The 21121-nt window shown below is 38.2% G+C and overlaps 1 protein-coding gene across 9 annotated transcripts; it reads left to right on the plus strand.

Annotated features, from left to right (window-relative positions):
• The first annotated feature begins 1779 nt into the window (after positions 1-1779).
• SPART (spartin) lies at positions 1780-19317 on the plus strand. Of its 9 annotated transcripts, XM_083854335.1 has the most exons (11): positions 2756-2884; positions 2987-3232; positions 3325-3389; positions 7411-8246; positions 9428-9625; positions 10280-10384; positions 12152-12281; positions 13064-13258; positions 14145-14303; positions 14382-14472; positions 17274-19317. In XM_083854335.1, the coding sequence occupies exons 4-11, from the start codon at positions 7413-7415 to the stop codon at positions 17458-17460; spliced, it is 1899 nt and encodes a 632-aa protein (XP_083710461.1). In that variant the 5' UTR covers positions 2756-2884; positions 2987-3232; positions 3325-3389; positions 7411-7412; the 3' UTR covers positions 17461-19317. The 9 variants fall into 9 exon arrangements, with proteins under 9 accessions (XP_083710464.1, XP_083710460.1, XP_083710468.1 ...); XM_083854342.1 differs by lacking the exons at positions 2756-2884; positions 2987-3232; positions 3325-3389 and adding exons at positions 1781-2450; positions 15507-15567 and having other exon boundaries at positions 17274-17488; XM_083854336.1 differs by lacking the exon at positions 3325-3389.
• The last annotated feature ends 1804 nt before the right edge of the window (positions 19318-21121 follow it).

Below are 21121 nucleotides of genomic sequence, written 5' to 3' on the forward strand. Positions count from 1 at the left end.
AAAAGGAGATATTTGGGGGAAATTAATTTTATGAAAGTACAGACAAAAATTAAGCAATTCTACAGTGGATGTTAAGATTGAAATCAGAAAGATATAGCTTACCATAAGCAGAATTAGCATTTATAAATGAGATTGAAGACTTGCAGAAAAAACACAGTTTAAAATCAGGTGAGGCAAAAGCAGTTTATTTCTGTAGCTGTAGGAGGGAACATATCATGATAGCAATTCATCCCTCAGTCTAATTCTGACTTAAATCAAAAGTACTGGGGCTCATATAAATTCATGGCAGATACAAGCTGCCCTGTGAGGTGGAGGGTGATAGGGCAGAGCAGCGTCTGGTGGAAGCAAAGGTTGGTATGTGTTCCTACAACAGATCAGAGCATAGCCTTGGGACTCACCTGTCCAGCTCATCCTTCCCTCGCTTCCGACACTGCTGTGCCTCTCATCAACTTCTGGATCTTGCAAGGTCTGCTCCCACAAAACAAGGGGCAAAGGTACTTGCCCTGTGTGGTTAAAGACTTTAAAACACCCTCTATTATCTTGCAGCCCTGCTTCAAAAGAGTGTCACTTCTTAATAATCCATAATCCAGTGACATCTAGTTACCTGAGTGCAACCTGCCATCTGTTTAAACAGATGTTTAGGGCCCTCTCTGCCAGTCCAAACCCTCATCTGTCTATTCACCACTTCACATACAAATATCACCCTCACTGCTGTTTGGAAAGAGGAACTTATCTCTCATCATCACTGCTGTTCAGAAAGAGGAAGTCTCCCTGATTTGTGGACAATCTTCTCTCTCTCAAATTGCTCTCTGTTTCTTGTCAGTAGGAAAAGGACTGAAGAGTGGGTGTGTGAGGAATTTGGAACATGGAATTCCTAGAAAAATATTATGCTAGAAACCACAATGTGTGACAAATTTCCAGAGATACTTTGGAGCTAAATGAAGCTAAGAGGTAAACTCATCTGCCAAAGACAGTGCTGCCACTACCTAAAGTCAATACTTACTATTAATTTCTTATGCTCTGTGGTCCTGAGTGTGTTAAAGGTTGATTCATGATCCGTATACACATAAAATACCTGAGAAAGCAAGTTAGTGAGCCTTAACAGGGCTGGAATCCAGCAAGATCTGGAAGAGCTAGCACAGGTAAAGAGTTCTGCACCATGGAATGCACCTTTGCTAGATCTAACCAGGCTAGAAATTTTCCACTTGGAAGTTAAGCTGCAGGAGATTTTTAGCACTGATTAGCAAAGCTGCAAGTAAGTAATATACTGCCAGATTATAGCCAGTAATCTGAGCAGCTGTTTCACTGAGAGGCTGGAAGTTTGACTGAGAACATGAGTGTTCATGTTCTAAGGCAAGAGCTGGATGTTTAGTGAGATCATTTATCTTTTGGGTTTTTTTCACAGTACCAGTGCACAAATGCAGTTCCCCCCTCCCACAGCTCCAGCTTACCCAGGCTGGTAAATAAGTCTCATCTGGAGACAGCCACCTTTGGAAATACAACCTTGATCAGGACTCCTTTGGCACAATTAAAGTAACAGTCAAAATGAAATGTGAAAACATGACATGAAAGGGGAGACTTCCAAATGACAGCTTTTAGGTAATTTTTTTCCATTTTTTGCGTATTCATACAAACTCCCTAAGTAGAATTTGGGTGTATGTGCTTTTGTACACACATGTACACACATACACAGCTAATTGAGTTATAGATTGTTATTAAAAGATGAAGAGATATATGGATTTAAATTACTAACTCAATTCCTCACAAATGGCAAAGCCACTTAGCTACTAAAAACAATAGGAAAAAAAAAAAACCAAACCCACGGTACCACTGGGGCTATATATTATTTTTCAGTTTGACATGTTGATCCTAGTTGGTGGTGTGAGCCACAGAAACCATAAGAGGAGAGAAGTGATCTTCCAGTGAAATTAACTTAGAGTGAAGTGAAATCAACATGCAGCCCTCTGCTCCTCCCAAACATCAGGAGCACTAAAAGAAAAAAAAAGAAAAAAAAAAAAAAAAAAGTTTTATTAGGCATACGGTATGAGACGCGCTGCTTTCTAACTCGGCATTTTCAATTTCGCGTTTTTAATCTTCCGCCTAGCCTTCCAATCCTCCTCCCCCAAAAAAAAAAAAAACCAAAGCAAACCAAAAAATCCAACTCACGAAAACAAACAAGCACCCCTCCAAAACAAAAACAGACAAAGAAGAAACAACAACAAAACCGCACCAAACCCCAGTACAAACAGCACATCTCGGTGTTATTTATCAATTACTACAGCTCGGGCCGCAGCCTGGGGCCGCCCCCCAGTGACGCCTCAGCCGCGGCCTGTGGGCCCCGCCCGCCGCCGCCTGACCCGGGCTGGGCTGGGCAGAGGCGGGACCGGACCGGGCCGGGCTGGGCTGGACCGGGCTGGGCTGGGCTCAGCGCGGCGGAGGCGCTCGCATCGGTGAGGTGGCTGTGGGGCCAGGGCCTGCCGGGGGTCCCTGCGGAGCCGGGGGCGCTGCTTGTGGCGGGGCGGGCACCGGGAGGCAGCGGGAGGCAGCGAGGCCGGGCAGCCGGAAAGTCTCCCGAGCAGCCGGAAAGCTCTCCCGGGCAGGCGGTGGGAGGGCCGGGATCAGGGCAGGCTGAACTGACCCTGAGGGTAAATAATGTACTGAATGTCTTGAGAGCTTATTTGCGTCAAAATACTCCGGAAAACTGCTCCTTTTAGTTTGTGTCGTTTTGTTTTTTAAGGGATTCGCGTCAGGCACGTTTGAGTTTCTGGTGGAAGGTCGGTAGCGATGAGAAACCGGCCGGCACTCACGGCTAATGGAATAGCATTAAGTAGCAGTCTTACATAACACTGAATTTTCCATGATGATCTTGCAATACTTTGTTATGGTAGTACAATGTCTTTGTACTTGGGTGCTGCGAGGAACGGCAGTGCTGGGCATGGAGATGAAGGGCATTATCTGCCCGGCTGGTTTCTGCTTTCTCTTTTAGAGAAGTGACAAGGAGGGACCGGGGCCTGAAAGTTCTGTAGTGACAGCATGTGGTCGAGGTGCAGACCAAGGAGTCAAGAAGGAAGCTCTTTTATTTGGATAGAAACAGTCTTAAAACAGCTGTAGATGAGGAAAATTAGACGTGCTGGCTGAGCGAATGTAGGTGCAGGGATACCAGCCTGAGAAGATCATGTAGGTTGAAATGTCAGAGGATGCCAATTTACTGAAGTATTTGGTAACTTTGAGAGTAAGAATTACTTTAATATTGCTAACTCTTTCTGTTGTCTAGTCTGTGATATTATCTAGCCTGACTATTTTTTTTTCTTTGCTTAAAACTAGGAGTAGGCCACCACTTCATGAAAAATGTAAACAAATTCATTTAAGTAAGATAAAAGCATAAAAAGGTAAATTTATTAGCTAGTATGTGGCTTGTATTATTATATTCCAGATACTATTTAATTCTTTAAATTTTTGAAAGTTATTAATACTTTCTTACTCGCTCTTTTCATACAGAAATAAGGCTTAAACAGTTGTGTTTGCGTGGTACTTCTTAGTTGGTGGCTGAGAGAAAAACAGTTGACAAATAAAAACTCCTCTTGGATTAAGGGTGTTTTAGTTTGGGGAGGTTTTAAAATTTGTTTTGCACTTTCCTCCCTTACTCTCCTTCAGAAATGCTGAGTTGGCAGGTGTACGCTACCTCTTAGTCAGTCAGGCTTTTTAATCTTCTTAATAAGCCTTAGACTTCAGGTTCACAGTCTAGCAGTGAGATCTACCATTGACCTGTATTTTTGTTAATACACATTACTTTTTGATGAAGTGGGCTTTGCTGCTTCAGAGGAAGGATGGGTGAGATGTTAACTTACAATATCAAACTAAACTCACGTTTCATTGTTGCACTGTAGCCTCCCTTGGTCAAGTCACTTAAAACTGGAGATGATATCTGGCCTGATAAAAGAAAAGGGGCTGAATTGCTGGACTGATCTGTGATTATCTACAGTAGCCTTTAGCTCTTATCTCTGAGACAAGTTCCTCTAAATCTTAATTAAGGCTAAATGGTACAGATCTGGGCTGATCTGAACAGGCCATAGGATAAAAAATTGGCTTGCACTGCTCTCAGTATTCAGTAATACACATTTTTCCATTCATTACAGCTTTAAAACTGAGGAAATAATATTCAGCATTGTACAGAAGTGGATTACAGATAAATATTAAAACATATAGGGCATTTGAATGCTATATTAAGATGGTACACTGAAAATAATAGTGAACTAGGACATTCCTTGGATATGGTCATATTGCTATTTAAATGTTCTCTTTCAGAGAATATTTATTCTTGTGAGGGAACCATTACATAAGCTTATTTATTACCATCCATTCTTTTGTATTAGTTTTAATCAATTACTAAGAATGAATAAAATTCTGTTCTATGGGCTGATTTTTAGTTATCACATGTTTAGCTTGAAATATACTGTGAAATCCTTCCTCCATTTCCAAGTGCTCTGCCCACCAAATGCATTATTTGGAGGTAACTATGCTGCACATACTCTGCAAACTTGGGATGTTTCAGACAATCAGGGTTCCTGAGCCAGCTTTTGTAGCTCTGCTGTGCTGTGTGGACACTGATGGTGCTGACATCTCCATTTCCTTACAGACCTTTTCTAGTTTCACTAAAGACTGAGCTTTAGCAAGAACAGTGCTGCTGTCAGTATGAGAACTATACAGTGAAGAGTAAATCAATTAAATATTAAGTTAAAATGTAGTTAGGATTTTATTTGATGTCTTTTCTTGTTATATGCTAATAATCACTAGCAAAAGAATTATTTGAAATCATTAAAGTATCTCTGCATTAGCCTCACTCAGAAAAAAATCAGATCAATAAACATAGGGCAAAGGGGACTATAGTACTGCAGTTGTGTTCACACAAATAAATTATTTACTTCAAGCCTTGAGAAAGGACTTTATCCGGGCTTGGGCATATAGGCACTAAAAATCTCAAACCAGTACATTTTGCTCAATAGAGAAGTAAATGGTGATGATAGATTAAACTTGTCCGTCCTTCTCACTCTTCAAAACGTTTTTTGTGTTTTAAGAACCTACAATTCTCAAATCAGAGGTCTTTACTGTTAAATTGGTTTTCATCTTTGTACCCTACTTATAAGGAAAAGTGGATTTTTCCATTGTAAATACAAGTGTTGATACACAGTGATGTGGTTTGGCTGTCACCAGTTTTTTTTGCTGTAAGGAACCAGCTATATTCACAACCTTGCAAGGAGTTCTTTCCAGTTTCTTTTACTCCAGTTGTTTGCTGTTGTGCTGGTCAGGAGCATACTTTTAACTTCTGAAGGTGATGCCCTTGGTGATTAATAAATATACACTTTTGCCAGTGTTGTTCTTTAGCTTAAAGATGCTGAGCCTCTTGGCAACAAGTGACTGCAGTCAACCAGAAAAATCTCCTCCAGACCAACATTTGCTACATGATGGGCAGTGAACCTGGTGGCTTGAGTTGCTGCTGACCCACTCCACTGGGCTGCCTTCTGAAACCACCCCTGTTGTATTCTCTGAGTGTGTGTTATTGTACTGAAAGCACACATCTTGACTTTTATGTGAAATTGGATTCTGTAGCATCATTAAAACAGATGCCTGGCAGATTACATGACATTTCTGTTGTGTGACTGCAGATGCATCAGTCACCTAAGTGCTGTCTGCATTTTGATTATAAAGAGTGTGGGAGTAGAACACAGCATTCTTTGCCTCTTTAAAATCTTTTTGTGACCTGCATTTCGTAAGTTTTTGTTTTTGTTGGAGTAGAGGAAGGATATTTTCCAGATTTCTTTTTTAGTTTGTTGATAGTCTAAAACAAGAAGAGACATTAAGTAAACTTAAATTTGGGTACTATTTCAGGATTTTATTACAAGTTTGGATTTAATTCTTTTTCCTTTCTCAATAATTATTTTTTTCTTTACTGATTTACTTTTTTCTTTTTATCCATTGTATTTATAGAGACTAATCCAATCTCTTGGGCTTTGTTTTATTGCCTTGGTAAGCCAAACCTATACCCTTCTAGGGAAGAGTGATTGATTCATCAGGAAAAAAATCAGTAACTTGCCCACCTCTTCTTCTGGCACAGCTTCCTTGAGTGTGGCTCAGTGTCTGAATTCTCACCAATGCCCTGCATGGTGGTGTTAATGCTTCTGCTCATGTATTGGAAGTGGTTTTATTTTTGTACTTTGGCTTTGACTTACCCCCATGTTTTCTGTGGTTTAATATCATTGTGATCGACAGATGTCTCCTTCCTTTCTCCTTCTTCCTGCCTTACTGCAGAAAATCAGGGTTTTGCTTGAAAATATCTGCTCTTTAATTTAATACAGTATCACATTTTTGTTGTCTATGATCATTATTCTCTTCTAGTATAATTGCCTGATTTTCCTGAATTAACAATGCCTCTCAAGGCTGCCAGGGAAAAAAAAAAAAAAACAACAACAAAACAACAACAAAAAAAAAAAAAAAAAAAAAAAAAAAAAAAAAAAAAAAAAAAAAAAAAAAAAAAAAAAAAAAAACCACCAAAGTCATTGGAATTAATTATTTGTATTTCCTGTGTTTGCCCAAGACTGACTATCTGTGTACAGTTAAAACAATGAGTTACCACATTTTAGAATTCAGACAAACCTACTGGATTCTTTTCTGCTCTTCAGTTGAAATAAATGAGGCAGTTTGAGAAATACATTCCAAAACAGACCTAGAATCTGCAAACTCTTGTGCATATTGGTATTTCAAATTTTTGTCACCAGGGGAGCAAGGAGTGTAAAACACCAATTGCCTTTTCTCGCTCTATAAACACTATAAAGGAAATAAGTAATTCAGTGTTTTTATTTTGTAAAGCACAGCTTTTAACTGTTCAAAGTATTTCATAGTTCTGAGTGTCAATGTTAGTCGATCAAGATCTAAAAATCTGTTGAGTGTTTTCTCTTAAATTATTCAAATGGAAATGTACTGTTTGTAAGTTCAGCCTTTATTTAAATAGACAAAATGGTAGCTGAATTTTTAATACCTTAGAGATATTTTTGGGAAAGTTAGATTTTTTTAAAGTTATTTGTTTATTCCTCTTGTTTGCTACTGATCTAGAAGATGAAAAATTTAGTATCAGGCATGTCCATATTCTTCTGATGTTTAACTTTTAAGAAATAAATATCTGTGATATAACTAGGTTCGATGGTTATAGATTTCTTGCTGTCTTGGAGACATGTCAGCTGAATCTGAATGTTATTAGGAGATAACCATAACATACCAGACACTGTTCCAAGCAACTAGATAGATTTCTGCTAATACATGCAGTAGGGTCATCATTAAGAAGATACTTTATTCTAAGGTAAACATTGTTTGGCTTTCTCTCTGTATTTTCTTATTGATTTTTATTCCAATTCGCAGTAATGGAACAACTGCAGGATCCGGTTACGCAAGAAGATGCAAATATTAAAGCCATTAATGAAGAGTACAGGAAAGCCTTTTTTTTTATCAATAAAGGACTGAATACAGATGAACTGGGTCAGAAGGAAGAGGCAAGAAGTTACTATGAGCAAGGGCTTGGCCACTTGCTCCGAGGACTTAGTATTCCATCAGAGGGTCCTGCGTGCGTAGGGTCCCAGTGGGAATCCGCCAGGCAAATGCAGCAGAAGATGAGGGAGACCCTGCAAAATGTTCGTGCTCGACTCGGCAGTCTGGAGCAAAGCACCACACCAGGACAAGCATCTCCTGCTATGATGGGTACCCCTCCAGGGGTGCCCAAGTTATACCCCACCATTCCTTCCAAAGAAAAGCCAGAAAGACCCCCTCCCCCTAATTCTCTGTCTGTACCAAGTCAGCTGCCTGCAGCAGATGGAAGTGTTGCAGCTGTGAGTCAGGGGCAAATTCCAGCTATGAGCCCATCAGCTGCAAAACCTCTTTGTCTGCCAAATGAAGCACCTCCTGCCTATACTCCTCAAGCTACCAATGGCCACTTTACTGTGTCCTACGGCACAGACTCTGGGGAGTTTTCTTCTGTCAGTGAGGACTACTACAACAACAAATGTACTCAGCCACCTCCCCTGGAAAACCTGGGAGTGGATGCAGATGAGCTGATCTTGATTCCCCAAGGAGTACAGATATTTTTTGTGACTCCTGATGGGCAGGTTAGTGCTCCTTCGTATCCTGGGTATCTGCGCATCGTGAAGTTCTTGGATACAGGAAGTGAAGCTGCTCAGAATCGTCCACCGGCATTTCTTCAGGTAACAGGAAAATAATTTTCTCCTTTAATTAAAATTTCAAGAACTGTTATAAAGCTATAACAGGCAACCTTCTTAGGTTTGTGCTCTTCTGAGCTGAAATATCCCTGTGATAATACGAAGGATGTTATGGGTGTTGCAGAAATGGTTTTCTGCAAGTGCACACTTTTACAACTCTGTGAAAAGCACCACTCTGTCTTCCCAAGGTTTTCAAATGCTCACTGTTCCAGTGAATTCCAGTATGTAGAGGACTTGGCTTAACATATCTTTCCATTTCATAAAATTGACTTCTTTCGTCACATAGAGAAGACATTTTGGTTCACCTCTTGTAACAAATCAAGATAAAATGGGGTTGGGTGCTACTCACTTCATTCTCAATTAGTGATAAGGTATTGCAGTTATGACAACTGATAATTTGAAATTGAGGGTCCATGTTAATCCAGACTCAGAACTACAAATAAAAGAAGATGCGTTATTTGTACTTTTTCAGTCCTTCCATGTTTCATGTGGGCATGTTCTGTAATGAACATTGCGATTCTGATTTGGATTCTGACTTTGGATCTCCTTAGTTAGTGCTAGGATTGGGTGGTTTGGGATCTGTGGGATCCTGCTTTGGGGTCTGCTGGTTCAGCTCTGCCCATGTTAGCAGTCTTCAACAGTAGGCCAGTGACAGCCATGCATTTCTGTTTGTCCTGTCATATAAACCTGTCCTGAGATCTCCACAGTGGTACAGGCACTGTGTGCGAATCCTTGTTTGGCAGTTCTTTTCATCTGGGCCTCAACACAAGACCTCAGTTAATAGGGTACCAGCCTGAATTCTAATCCTCCGAAAGTTAGGATTTTCTCTATATTAGACTGTCAGAACTAATCAAGAGTGATAGTTCCAGAATCATGTTTTTTTTGTTTTTTGTTTTTTTTTTTTTTTCAATTGCAGGATTGTTTTTCTTTTTTTCAAGATGGTATAAGGCTTTTTATTTTTCATCATAGAATCATAAAACAGTTTGAGTTGGAAAGGATCGTAAAGATAATTTAATTCCAACCCTGCTGCCATCAGCAGGGAGCCTTTCACTATAAGGTTTCACTAGAAACTTTATGGAAAATCGAGTTTATGGTGTGTATCAGTATGTTCTGCCTATCTTTCTTTTTAAAATCGTCCTTTGATTCTATGCACTTGTTTTTCCTAGGTTTGTGACTGGTTATATCCTCTGATGTGTACCCAGTCTCCTGTTCTGTGCTGCAGTACAGGGGTCTACATGTTCCCTGACACAATGTCCCAGATACCAGGGTCCTACGTGGGAGTAGTGCTGTCCTCAGAACTTCCAGCAGCTGACAGAGAGCTCTTTGAGGATCTCTTGAAACAAATGTCTGACCTACGTATTCAGGTAAATTTCTGGGCAGTCTGTTATAAGCTGATAAGGAAAGGTGTAAATCATCAATACATTCTCACATTCACATTTAGTTGTGTAAAGAAGACAGATTTTTGTCTTGGTTAGTAAGCTCATCTGTGAGAAATAGATAAAGGAGATATAATAAAGCAGCTTTGTAGTGAAATGGTAGATCCTATGAAATGAGAACAGAAAATTTAAAATACTAAATTTTAAGCACAGAGTAGAATTTGAGACCAGTTTTTACATTTTCTCTGTTTTTCTGAAGAAAAATATAGGACTCAAAATGAAATTATGTGTTCAGGTGTTCAGGAAAAAGTTCCTTATGTGTGCATGCACACATCTCTGTGTAGTTTCGGTGATGCCATTCTTGGAAAATCGTGCCCAATTGTGTTTTCAAAAATGTTAAGCTACCCCAGAGAAGATCTGTGAAAATAGTAAGTACCTCAAAAATCTGCCTTTACTAGTACAGGAGGCCACTATTTTTTACTTGAAAGGGGAAAGTACTACAGAATTATGGGATATTGACTCACTGGATAAAATTCTGTCATTTTTTCTTGAGTAGAAGTAGCTCAAATTTGGTATCTTATTAGTTCCTTATTTCCCTAAAACTTTGTGTTTTTGTTAATGTTCCCTGATACCATGTCACAGGTGCCAGGATCCCATGAGAGAGTAGGGTTACCTTCAGAGCTCCCAGCAACTAAGAGGGCACATTTTGAAGATAAATTTAAACAGAGGTCTGGCCACAAAGTCCAGGTAAATCCCAGGACATTCCAAAATCCTATAGTTAAAAAAAACCCCAAAAAGTCACAGACATGCATGTTAGAACTGCTGATTTGATTGACAGCAGCTGTGCACGCTGTATCCTGTAGTTATTTTTTTGTTGGGTGGCTTTTTTGTGTTGTTGTTTGGTCTTTTGTCAAACATCAATTCAGTTACTGCAGCCTGCCACATTTTTCAAATCAGCACATTTCTGTAGTTTCAAAAACTGTGATATAGAACAAGTATGCCAAAGCCTAGTCTGATGACCATTGAAAGTGTCTGTTTTACATAGTAATCATGAGGATCTAATTGACTAATTATATTTAATATAATTACACTACTGTGTCCTCTGTCTTATTAGAGAATCCATTTTTGCTGTTTAGTGTAGATCTTAGAAGCCTTGTTGACTGGTTTTCTATATAGTGACCCAACCTGTGGCGTGACTAAATTCCATCTGGAACATAGTTTGGGTTTTAATAGTTTTTGTTGTTTGTTTTTACCTATATCTGTTTATTGAAGTAATTTCTCCTGCCCAGCCCTCTGAGTGTTTTGGTCACATGCTAAAAGACATTTCTTGAACACCAGATTTCACATTGCTGTCAAGCAGTAAATGATGATGTAGCACGTATCAGTGATACATTGTTAACCTTCCAGGTAGCAACCTCCTAAGGTTTAATCTACTCTTTCCTGTTAATGTTGGTTTTACTACAACGTTCTGCTCTATGCAATACCCTGCTTTTAATATCCGGTAAATATTTCAGAGGAATTTCCTGTAATAGCAAATACTGTTCTGTATTGTGTATTCTGATCTGCCTATGGGTTTAATCTGTAAATACCTTCATTTAGACTCTTCCAGACTAAACGAAAATGTTTTTTCTTTCTGTCATTAACTAGCAATATTTTCGATCTTTGAAATATTAGGGGGTTTTATTTACTTTTATATTGGGAAAGTTCTCTTAACAAAAAATTAAACCTATTACAATTTTTGTAGGTTTCTGTAATTAAAGTTTAATTATACATTGTCTGTGAACTGTGTAAAGTGACATTACACATTTTAGCAGAGCTAAGCAGCCTGTGATAGTGATTGCTGTGTTTAAATGATTAACATCTACTGCAGAAACCATTTGACATGAAGTAACACAGAACCTGTCCACCCAGCTTTAAATAGGGGTCACTATTGTGCACAGTTTGATGTTTTCCTTGGCTGTGCCAGTCTGAAAAAGCAGCAACAGCACACAGCATGAATAATCTCCTTTATTTTTGAATTTGGGAGGAAAGGATGAGGAACAAAACAACCTCAACAGCTGCATTCCTTTAGTGCAGCTGTATTCTCTAACTAAAGACTGCAGTTCCCATGCTGAATAACAACAGAGTTGACTTCTGTCTGAGAAGATAAAAATGAGAGATGGAGAATCTCTTATCTGTTTTGCTGGTGAACTAGTAATGTAAATTTTCCTGGCTTAGCTATTTGGCCATATGGCTGCATTGGCAAGCAAATCTGTTCATTGTAGCTGGATGAAAAAAGCATACAAAAAAGCTGACCTGTCTGATAAGCCTTTTTAGATGTCTAGGATTTCTGTTGAAAAAGTAGTTGAGTGTTAAATTTAGTTTGAGTTCCTGTACACTTACCCAAGGCATGCACAACTTTAGTATTACTTGGATGTGCATGTTTGTTTGGATAATGGATGTGAATGATCTAAACCAGAAATACTGATGATATGTTGCAAAGTAGATGCTCAGATGTTTGCTTTCACTTGTCAGCCTGCTGATGCCTCTGGTGATGCAGTTCACTTGCCTCAGACCGTACATATCCAGCCACAACCTGAAGAAGCTGAAGATCAGAAAGAGTTACCAGAATGGAGTGAGAAAGTTGCCCATGGAATCTTGTCAGGTATAGCTGTAATATGGGGACTGTGTTGAATAGAAACCAATGTGAGTGACATTTAAATAGTATTTTCACCTAAATGCATGAGTGCTGATAGAAGCTGAGTGATCAGAAGTAGTTGTTCACTAGTTGCAGTGTTGATCCTCTAAAGGATGCCTTGATGAGCTTTATAAAAACAATGCAGAATATAAATCCATTGCCAACAGTTTGTTCATTGCAAATAAGTTTGGCTCCTCATTTGACTCTGTTAGAATATCACCTGCTGGGACTCAAACCGCTGTGACTGAACAATTTTACCCCTCTATGAGCACATATTACAGCAGGCATCTGTTGTGATTTCTGCAGATAAATATGTGGGTTTTTTCCTCTGAGAACCTTTGGAATATAGTAATGACCACCAGCTGATTGTAATAAATATGAGTCTGCAAGGAGGGCTAGAGGGTTTGGTTTGTATGTTTTCCTGAGTGTTAATAGCATTAAGATGTGCAGTTCTGTCACTTCTGACTCAGCTGGTGCTTGTATATCCATTAAAAAACCGAGTATCTGTATTAGGCTGACATTTGGGTGTGGGCTGGCTGTATATTAAACTTAAATAAAATGAATGTAAAAAGTGGTGGTGTAGGTGCAGAAATTACTGCAGGACTTCTGTGCTGACCCATTCAGGGGAGAATATAATTGTAGACTGTAATCAGGAATGCTTCTAAACGTTTTTTGCAGCGGAGAGATAGTTGAAGGAATCAGACTCTGTAAAATTGTACATACTAAGAAAAACAATTTTTGCCTTGAAGGTGCATCTTGGGTCAGCTGGGGCCTAATGAAAGGAGCAGAATACACGGGTAAAGCCATTCACAAAGGAGCCTCTAAACTGCGAGAGCACATTCAACCGGAGGAAAAGCCTGTGGAAGTCAACCCAGCTGTAGCAAAGGGACTGCACGTAGCAAAACAGGCTACTGGAGGAGCTGTGAAAGTCAGCCAATTCTTAGGTAAAAAATTTCCATCTCATAGAATATAATATTTTTGCTTTAAATAATAAAACTTCGTAAGATGCAAGCTGGTTTCTCTAGCCAGTAAACTAGAGGAGGTACTGACGTGATAAAATTCAGAGATCAGTAGCTTGTGCCTAGTTACCTCCTGCAAGAGATGTGCTTTAAGACTAGTACATGTTACTTGGCCTTGAGACATCCCTCTCTTTCCTAAAAGAATAGTCTGTATAGCTTTAGGTTTGACATGCTTTTGAAAGCTTTAGACAGTTAATTCAAAATGGTGTCTCTTTTTTTTTAAGTTGATAAGCATGCTTTTTTAAAAGCTCTACTCTCATGGGTTATTAACATACAATACCACAAGAGAATGTGTGTGTGCATATTTTTAAACATGCACACCTCAAACAAGTCCATCTGACTATGTGTAAATATTAACATAGAAATGGCCTGGTATTCAGAGGTGCCTGGCAACCCTAACAGCTCTCAGCAACTTAATTTTGTTATTTATTTTTATATAATCTTTATATTTACTGTCTAGTGACTCATCCAATTTCAAAAGTAAATTGTGCTGATCTTATAAAACTACTTTGAAAAGCTTGGATGCTTGCAAGAAAGACTTCTACAGAAGTCAGGAAAGCAGAAGCTTGTTCTCTATCTACAAATTAGAGATAACAAAGCAGTGGAAATAGTTTCTTAGCTGTATAGAACCTGAAAAATAAGGTTTTGTATCAGTTGAGCACTTACATGTGGATTCAAGTCTGTCTTTCATTTAAATAGAAGCATCACTTAAGACTTCAATGAAGCTTCCTGTTCATCATGAGTAAAGATTTTTAAAGAAGGGTGTTCTGTATTCTCACTAAATAATCTGCATACTATTGTTTTATGGTAGTTGAAGGAGTGTGTTCTATAGCGAGCTGTGTTGGAAGAGAGCTGGCTCCACATGTGAAGAAGCATGGCAGCAAATTAGTTCCAGAATCCCTAAAGAAAGATAAAGATGGCAGATCTACTTTTGATGGTGCTCTGGTTGTAGCAGCAAGTGGAGTTCAAGGTAATAAAAATTCCTTACACTTTTTTTAATGGCATATTTTTAATGGTATGAACTCAAATAAGCTGTTTGTTTCTACAGGGTTTTCAACAGTGTGGCAAGGTTTAGAAAGTGCAGCAAAGTGCATTGCTAAAAGTGTTTCAACCGAGACTGTAAAAACGGTCAAATACAAGTAAGTGACATTTTTTTTCTTTTCATCTGCCACAGCACACTGTTATTATCTCTGAATACTGGCAAAAAAAGCTTATGAAAGTGCAGGGAAGCTAACTGAAATGCCTCCTTTGCTGTAATTATGTAGCACATGATAGGGTGGTAAGTGCAGTGCACAGTAATAAGCATCTCCTGTATGCAAAAATCTGAAATGAGTAAATGATTGCATGAAGTATTTTTTTAGTTTAGTAGAAGTATTACAGCTTTCAGGCTGTGTTACAAATAATGTTTAGATTTATATCTCTGCTCTATGGTATAATATCATTATGGAAAAAAATACTGTTTAAACCTCTCAGCTTTAATCTTGATTTTATGCAAACTTAGCTAAATTTATGAAAAATAAAAGAACCTCATCTATCAGCAGGCTTGGCTAAAGCGAGGCAGTACAAAAAAAGAAAATTGTGGAAGGAAATCTAAGGCATATATAGCAATAATAGAAAAGCCTTGATTTGCAGAATTCAGGTGTTCTTTGAAAAAGATAGTGGGGGAAGAGGACAATAACATTTGGGATTAAGATGATGTTACAAAGTTGATGGAAAGATGAAAGCTGGATGATGTTACTAAGTTGATGGAAAGATGAAAGCCGTATGCATGTACTGGAATATGCTGTGGAGAATAAAGGAGTATATTGAAAAAACCGTGAAACATGAAATGCACTACTCACAAAAAAGGGCAGTTTATTTAATAGAAAGTGAAGAGTAAGCAGAAGCAAGCAGTTTCAATGGAATTGGTGATAAGTGTAGCAAAAGAGATATTAAGAGGATTGCTGAAAGTGCATACAGGCTGCAAGCCAATGGTAACAAGATAAGCATCAGCATACAGTATTAAGCAGATTGGCATTCAGGGTTGTGTTGTGATGCATTTCAAACAGGAGGCCGAATAGCAAAGTCCTAGGCAGTTGTGGTTTCTTGCTGATGTTTGTTTGCAGTAGAAATGTCAGAAGAAATTGTACTGGTACTCATTTCACATAAATTCATATTAATGTTTTTGTTTTAGATACAAATATAGGAAATATGGAGATCAGCAGACAACAGACACTAAGAGTGAAAAACAATAAGTAACTGCCTGTTGCAGCTAACTGATTGAAAATTGAAAATTTTTGAAATTGAAAATATCTGATATGTAATCTTTAAAATCTATCCTTATAATTATAGTAAAATTTTACATAATCTCCCTTTTGTAAGCTGTTTTTTTTATTTCAGTGACAACGAATGTCTGCCACACAAAATACTAGTGAATGAGCTAAATTCCACTTAATGGAAACAAAGCTAAAGTAGCATCATCAGTGTCTCTAAAACAAAAAAAAGCTAAAACTTAGCTGCAGTACCCTTGTGGAAGGAATTTTAAAGAGATGCTCATCATATGCATGTTGATTGGAATGGGGGAAAAAAACATAGCTTCAGAATTAATACGTCTGCCAAAGTCCCAGCTACTACATTTTTTAAAAACTATTTAAATAGATGCAGTGTATATAACTGCACAATGAAAAAAAAAAAAAAGAGTTAAAAATTATGCAATTATGCCAGACGAACTAAAAAATTAGTTATCAGACATTATGAAGTTGTTAGTCTTACTGTACTGGATAAGCTACAATCCTACTTTAAATGTGATTACTTATTTTACTGATACTATACTGGCTTATGATGTTCCTGAGGTGAAAATAATCAAACTGACAAACTAATCAAACTGACAAATATTTCTGCTGTGAGATTAATTTTCTGACCTGAAAATCTGATGTTGATGATTCAAGGCTGTTGCTCTATCAGAGAATTAAAGGCAAAACAAAAAAACCCACTAATTCTTTTTATTCGGTCTCACTGTTAGTTCCAGCCACATGCTCTGGCTGTGATGTACTGATATATTACAGATTTTTGGATTGTTTGATATTCTTTGCTTCTCTCTAGTCTTGAGGACCTCAAAAAATCTCTTTTTGGTCATAACAAGCACAGGGAAAATGTAACTCTGCTGACTGCTGGGATTCTGATGCTGCCAGGAGTATTTCCCTTTGCCCTGGTTTGTCTGACTGCAGACTGTGCTCTCTGGTGAAATGTCTGGCTACCCAGAATAGCCGGAGTTACTGCTCTCACTGTACTCTTGTCCTCCTTCATTGTGCTCTCTGTGCATAATTGAGTCATTAGTCTGAGACTGCCAACTTGCCCACTAAAGCTTAAAGAAGCTTTACTCACAGCGCCTTGGAGAGACCAAAGGTTTTTATGTCTTCATAATTTTCATTGTGTCCTCAAGATAGTTTTGTTGAGCCTTTTGGGGTTTTGTACAATGCAGCACTCCAGGCAGGGGTCTCCCAAGGGAAGAGTAGAGGACCCCCTCCTTGTCCTGCTGGCCATGCTGTTTGGATGAAGCCCAGGGTACAGTTGGCTTTCTGTATAGAGGAAGTAGGAATTTTACCTAAGAACTAAGGTGAAGAAGAACCTTATTGCACAAAACTTCTCTCCCGTCCCTTCTTATTATTCTATAGATACATTTTTTATTCTTCAAAATCAGGGGGGAAAAATGGAGAAAGATTGGAAGTGTTCTTGAAGAAAAAGAGTAGAAGTGTATTGGTATTTTCAAAGAGCAATTGATCTGATAGAGGAGCAGCCTTTTTTCAAATGGCTTCATAAATTCTAATTTTATTCTTTAGACATTCGGGCACTGTGCTTACGATTTTTTCATGGTAATTCCTGAATTTTTGCTCTCAAAAGAATTCCAATGAAGATTAAAATACTAAGTATACAAATTTATAAAACTGCTCTCTTTCCTTAGGTATGGAGAGGATGCTGGCCATGCTACAGACGACGCTGTGAATTCTGCAATCAATGTTGGTGTTACAGCATTTAACATTGAAAATATTGGTATCAAATCTGTTGTAAAGAGAACTGCAAAGGAAACCGGCCATGCTGTGCTAGATGAATACAAAGTATTGGATAATGAGAAGAAGGGTAAAAAATGAAAGCAATTAAATACTTCTCAAAGCCTTACATTAGAGATGAAACTTTCTATTTAGAAGTAACTACATTGCTCATCTGACACTGAACATAAGCCACACTGTATTTTCCAAGCAACTGTTACTTAGTTTGACAGGAAAATGTAAAAGTAGGAAGGGCATTTGTAGGAGGAAAAATGAAAGTTGTCACCTCCTTGTTCTGTACTGAACAAGGATTTAAACAACTGGATCAGGGCTTTAGGCAACTGGAAGGATATGAGTTTGCAGTTCATATACTTGCCTCTTTAAGCACCTTTTCAAAATAATATATGGAATAATAGATTAATATAGAAATACCATTGTGAATATTTTTGTAGCACTTTATATTTATAAATAAGGTGATGATACAGAAAGAGTAGGATTACTAATTCTGGAACAAGTAAAATTACCAGTTTTGGCTTTATAACTATCCTTAAGAATTAGTTTTACTAATCGAGCCTTGTCTTATTTAATATGCACTACTAAAATAAGCATTGTGTTTCATTTTTTGTAGAGAATTTCTCTTTTCACCTACAAAACAGCTGATCTTATCCAAAGTTCATGTTAGGAAAAATGAAACCTCAGGTAATTAGCAGTCATTCCCTTTCAGACTGTTTTCTCATCCAGCATATAAGTAAACCAAAGACACCAAGCATTTCTTCAAAAAGAGGGTATTTACAGGTGTAGAAAAATGCATTTTCCAGTTGACTCCAAAAGGAATATACAAAGATTCTTTGAAATTCAGGTTTTTATGTAGAGAGGATAAGAAGGGTTTTGCATAAATTAAAAACTATTTTTCTGTGAAAATATTAGAGGGCACTAGGAAATTCTATGCATTCTGTACTTTTCAGCTGATCCAGAAAGAATCAGATTATATATCTGATGGAAGATTTCTAATGCTTGAACAAATAGTCCTAATGGTCATCATCTTTATTCCATTAAAGTCACAGTTGCACAACAGTGTGAAGTGTTTAAAAAGGCTATGAAGACAAACCCTTTAAATGAAGAGTTGTGTAGAGTAGACATTTCTGTGTAGATTTGCCGTCCTGTTTGTAGCACAGTGTAAAATAACTCAAGACGTTAAATCCTGGAGATGCTTTGACATTGCTAATTATTTAACACTTTATTATTGAGTTTTAAAGCTGCTGCACATTCTAATACTGGCTGGACCTGCAGCAGACAGAATGCCAACAACTTACAACTTATCTCCATTTCATGCAGATGGAGAAAATAACTAAATTGTTGTTGGCATTTGTAGAAGATCGAAAAAATACAGTAACAGTCTGTTAGAATGGTAATAGGTGTATATTTTGTGGTAGCTACTGCAGGTGTGTGCTTAAGGTGAGAAATGTGAAAGAAAGGATCTAACCACTTGAAGTGTAACTTTGATATATGGAAATAAAGAAAATCTGTGCTTGACTTTTCTATGATATGAAGCTACTATGTGGATCTATAAGTGGAAAAACTAGGACTTCTTCAGAAGTAATAAAATAGCAGTACTGGAGTGTATCTACAGTATAAACAAGCTCATCAACTATAGAGCTTAAATATGTCAAACTAAAAGGTTTCATCCAAAGTACACTTCAACAATTTCTGCTACTGTAGTCTACCACTTGCCAGCTTGTGTAACCAGGTAAAAACTGCTAAAGACTTCACACTAGCAAAAGCATTTTTTGTTGCTATAAGCTGTATTTACAATAGGGATATAGGTATTTGTATCTTTTTCTCCCTCCCATTTTGAGGTTTTTCTTATAGCTCATACCCTTCAGTTTCATCTATAAACCATCAAAACAAAAAGTTACATTAAAACAATCAAAGTGTTAGTCTTCAAGAGACCACATTGGAGCACACTGAGGAAAAACAACGTTTAAATGCTCACAGTATCAGGCAAGTAGTGGTGTCCTGCTCAACTTGCTGTTACTATCTTCATGTGTATCCAGTCTTTCAAAATGGATTAAAACTATTTTTGAATGATGTCTACCCAATTTTACAGCTTGTAATGTGATATATCCATGATCTTCCTTCTTAATTGTTCCAAAGTTTAGTTAATTTTCCCAGCTGATAGTATAGTGCTGTTGAACTTACCTTGCTTCACCTGCCACTTCTTGTGCCTAGGGTAGCAACTCCATAGGCTTTTCCTTCCTTCTTGTACCATATACAACAGCCTTCTCACATTTACTGCCTTATCTCAGCTCTCCCCTTTATATATTAAGCTCCCCAAACTTCCTGTCTTTCTAGTCACAGCTTGGTTTTCTTTCTTTGAACACCGAACATCATTTGCTACATGGCAGTCCTAGAAGTTTTACTAAGCTACGTAGTGCATGAACTACTGCCTGATTTCCTAAGGCATTCTTATTTCCAAATTTATTCAGTCTTTTCAGCTACAATATTGGTCTCAGATCTTGTCCTGAGAGATTACTTTAAATGATCTTCAAGTCATTTTAAGCTACTGCCAGCTCTGGCATGTTCATAATTTTGTGGATATAAACCATGGTTCTTAACTCAAATCTAAACCCCTATATTTCAATGGATTCTTCTAGATTCCAAAGGTCATTTGATTGGTTTGTTTAATGCTGGTTTAAAACTGACTTGGAATAGCCTATTTTTAATATTCTCTGAATAAATCCACAATCCTTTAAAAAGAATTGGTAAACCTGTTTTCCACTACAAAAACCATGCTGACCAGCTTACAATAGAATGGTGAGGGTTGGAAGGGACTCCCTGGCCTGTAATTCACCTCCTGCTCAAAACAGGTCCAGTCTGGAGCACAGGCTCAATTCTTCTGCTCATGTTGTGATTGTCTCCAAGGATGGAGACTTGACAGCCCCTCTGGGCAACCTTTGCCCAACTGGACTCTGCTCAATATTTACCCTTATACTAAAAGAAACACTTTTATATGCAGGTGCATTCTATTGCTTATCCTTCTGTAATGCACTCTGGAGGAAACTTTGGCTTCTCCATCTTATTTAGAGTTTCATAATACATAGCTGATTACAGCACTAAGCTTTCCTTATGCTTTCTCCTGCCTGAACAAAGGCAAGTTCCTGACAATAATGCAGCCTGTGGGACTTGTTTGGGAGTCAAAAGTGAAGTATTTCAGCATGTGCTGAACAGAGTGAAGGAACCATCTCCTGCAGGCTCCTGGCCATCCCCTTGCTATGGTAGCCCAGGAGCCCATCAATTCTTCTTTGCTGTAAGCTGTTCCTGGCTCATGGCAGCTTCTTCACCAGGGAGTCTGTATCTTCTACAACGTTGCATTTTAGACCCTGCTCCAGCCTGTATTGATCTATGGGCTTTACTAGTGCCGGATACTGGGCTTTGCACTTTATTTTTGTTGAATTTCATTAGGTTTCTCCAGGCTATAAAATCACGTGTGAATGGTCACTCTTTTCCTCCTGCATACTGACTGCTCCTCTCAACTTATCATGGTCATCAAAATTGCTGAGCTGGTGTTCAGTCTTCCAGGTTATCAATCAGGAATTAAGGGTATTGATCCCAGAGTCAAGCAGTCATACTGCTGATCACCACACCTCAAGCCTGATGGCCCAGCCAATTTTCCAGCAGCCTTATGACCCAGTTACTCAATCCAGAGCTCACCAGTTTGGCTATGAAAGTACTGTGGGAGACTACATCAAAGTCCTTTGTAAAG

The sequence above is a fragment of the Zosterops lateralis genome, assembly GCF_965231275.1.
Source record: "Zosterops lateralis genome assembly, chromosome: 2".
NCBI classification, from domain to species: Eukaryota; Metazoa; Chordata; class Aves; order Passeriformes; family Zosteropidae; genus Zosterops; species Zosterops lateralis.

Excerpts from the sequence above, each read along its gene's own strand:
- SPART (XM_083854338.1), top strand. The coding sequence starts at position 7,413 with ATGGAACAACTGCAGGATCCGGTTACGCAAGAAGATGCAAATATTAAA. Across the intron at positions 9,626-10,279 it reads TGTCTGACCTACGTATTCAG|GTGCCAGGATCCCATGAGAG; the intron begins GTAAATTTCTGG and ends ACCATGTCACAG. Across the intron at positions 14,304-14,381 it reads AGCAGCAAGTGGAGTTCAAG|GGTTTTCAACAGTGTGGCAA; the intron begins GTAATAAAAATT and ends TTGTTTCTACAG.